Source organism: Micromesistius poutassou (genome assembly GCF_964030765.1).
Source record: "Micromesistius poutassou genome assembly, chromosome: 11".
NCBI classification, from domain to species: Eukaryota; Metazoa; Chordata; class Actinopteri; order Gadiformes; family Gadidae; genus Micromesistius; species Micromesistius poutassou.
In genome coordinates, this window is record NC_140281.1 from 2,685,505 (window position 1) to 2,686,057 (window position 553).

Below are 553 nucleotides of genomic sequence, written 5' to 3' on the forward strand. Positions count from 1 at the left end.
GAAAATCAATCACTTCAGTCACAGGCGCGCGGGGGAATCCGGCACACGTTCAGTTGGCTTTGCGCGAGTCTCACGTCCGGTCCGAGTGTGCGCTCGCGCTCGGTTTCTACGAAGCAGCTCACAAAAAAAGTATCGAACAGCTGAAACGGACTGAATAGATTATTATTTGGAGGATAGCTTGGGAATATTTGAGAATTGGTAAAGAAGAAAAGTATGGTGCGCACTAGGAGGCTAAGAGATTAAAAAACAACAACGGATGAAGCTATAAAAAATCCAGAGACAAAAAGTTAGTTCATTATTATTATTATTTTTCAAAGCATTCATTGTATTCAAAGTAAGCTTTGTTAAGCTATGGCGTTGCGCGTGGTGGTGCCGGTTCTGTGTGTCGTCATGGTGATGCTCTCTGGGGGACGCAGCACGCGAGTCGTCAGCGGTGAGTTCGCCGTTTCATTCTTAAAAGTGATGAATCCCTTTTTAACGCAACGATAACGACAGAACTAGAAATGTCATTAATAAAAAAGAAAAAGTCCCGCCACTTTGTAGATTTTCCACC

General features: G+C 43.6%; 1 protein-coding gene across 1 annotated transcript in view; it reads left to right on the forward strand.

Moving 5' to 3' along the window:
- The first annotated feature begins 331 nt into the window (after nt 1–331).
- The window catches only part of chodl (chondrolectin), a 10,586-nt gene continuing 10,364 nt past the window's right edge, over nt 332–553 (forward strand). Inside the window, exon 1 of the mRNA XM_084475174.1 lies at nt 332–433. Coding sequence (XP_084331300.1) covers nt 352–433 — 82 coding nt within the window. The 5' untranslated portion in view covers nt 332–351. The remainder of the gene's footprint in view (nt 434–553) is intronic.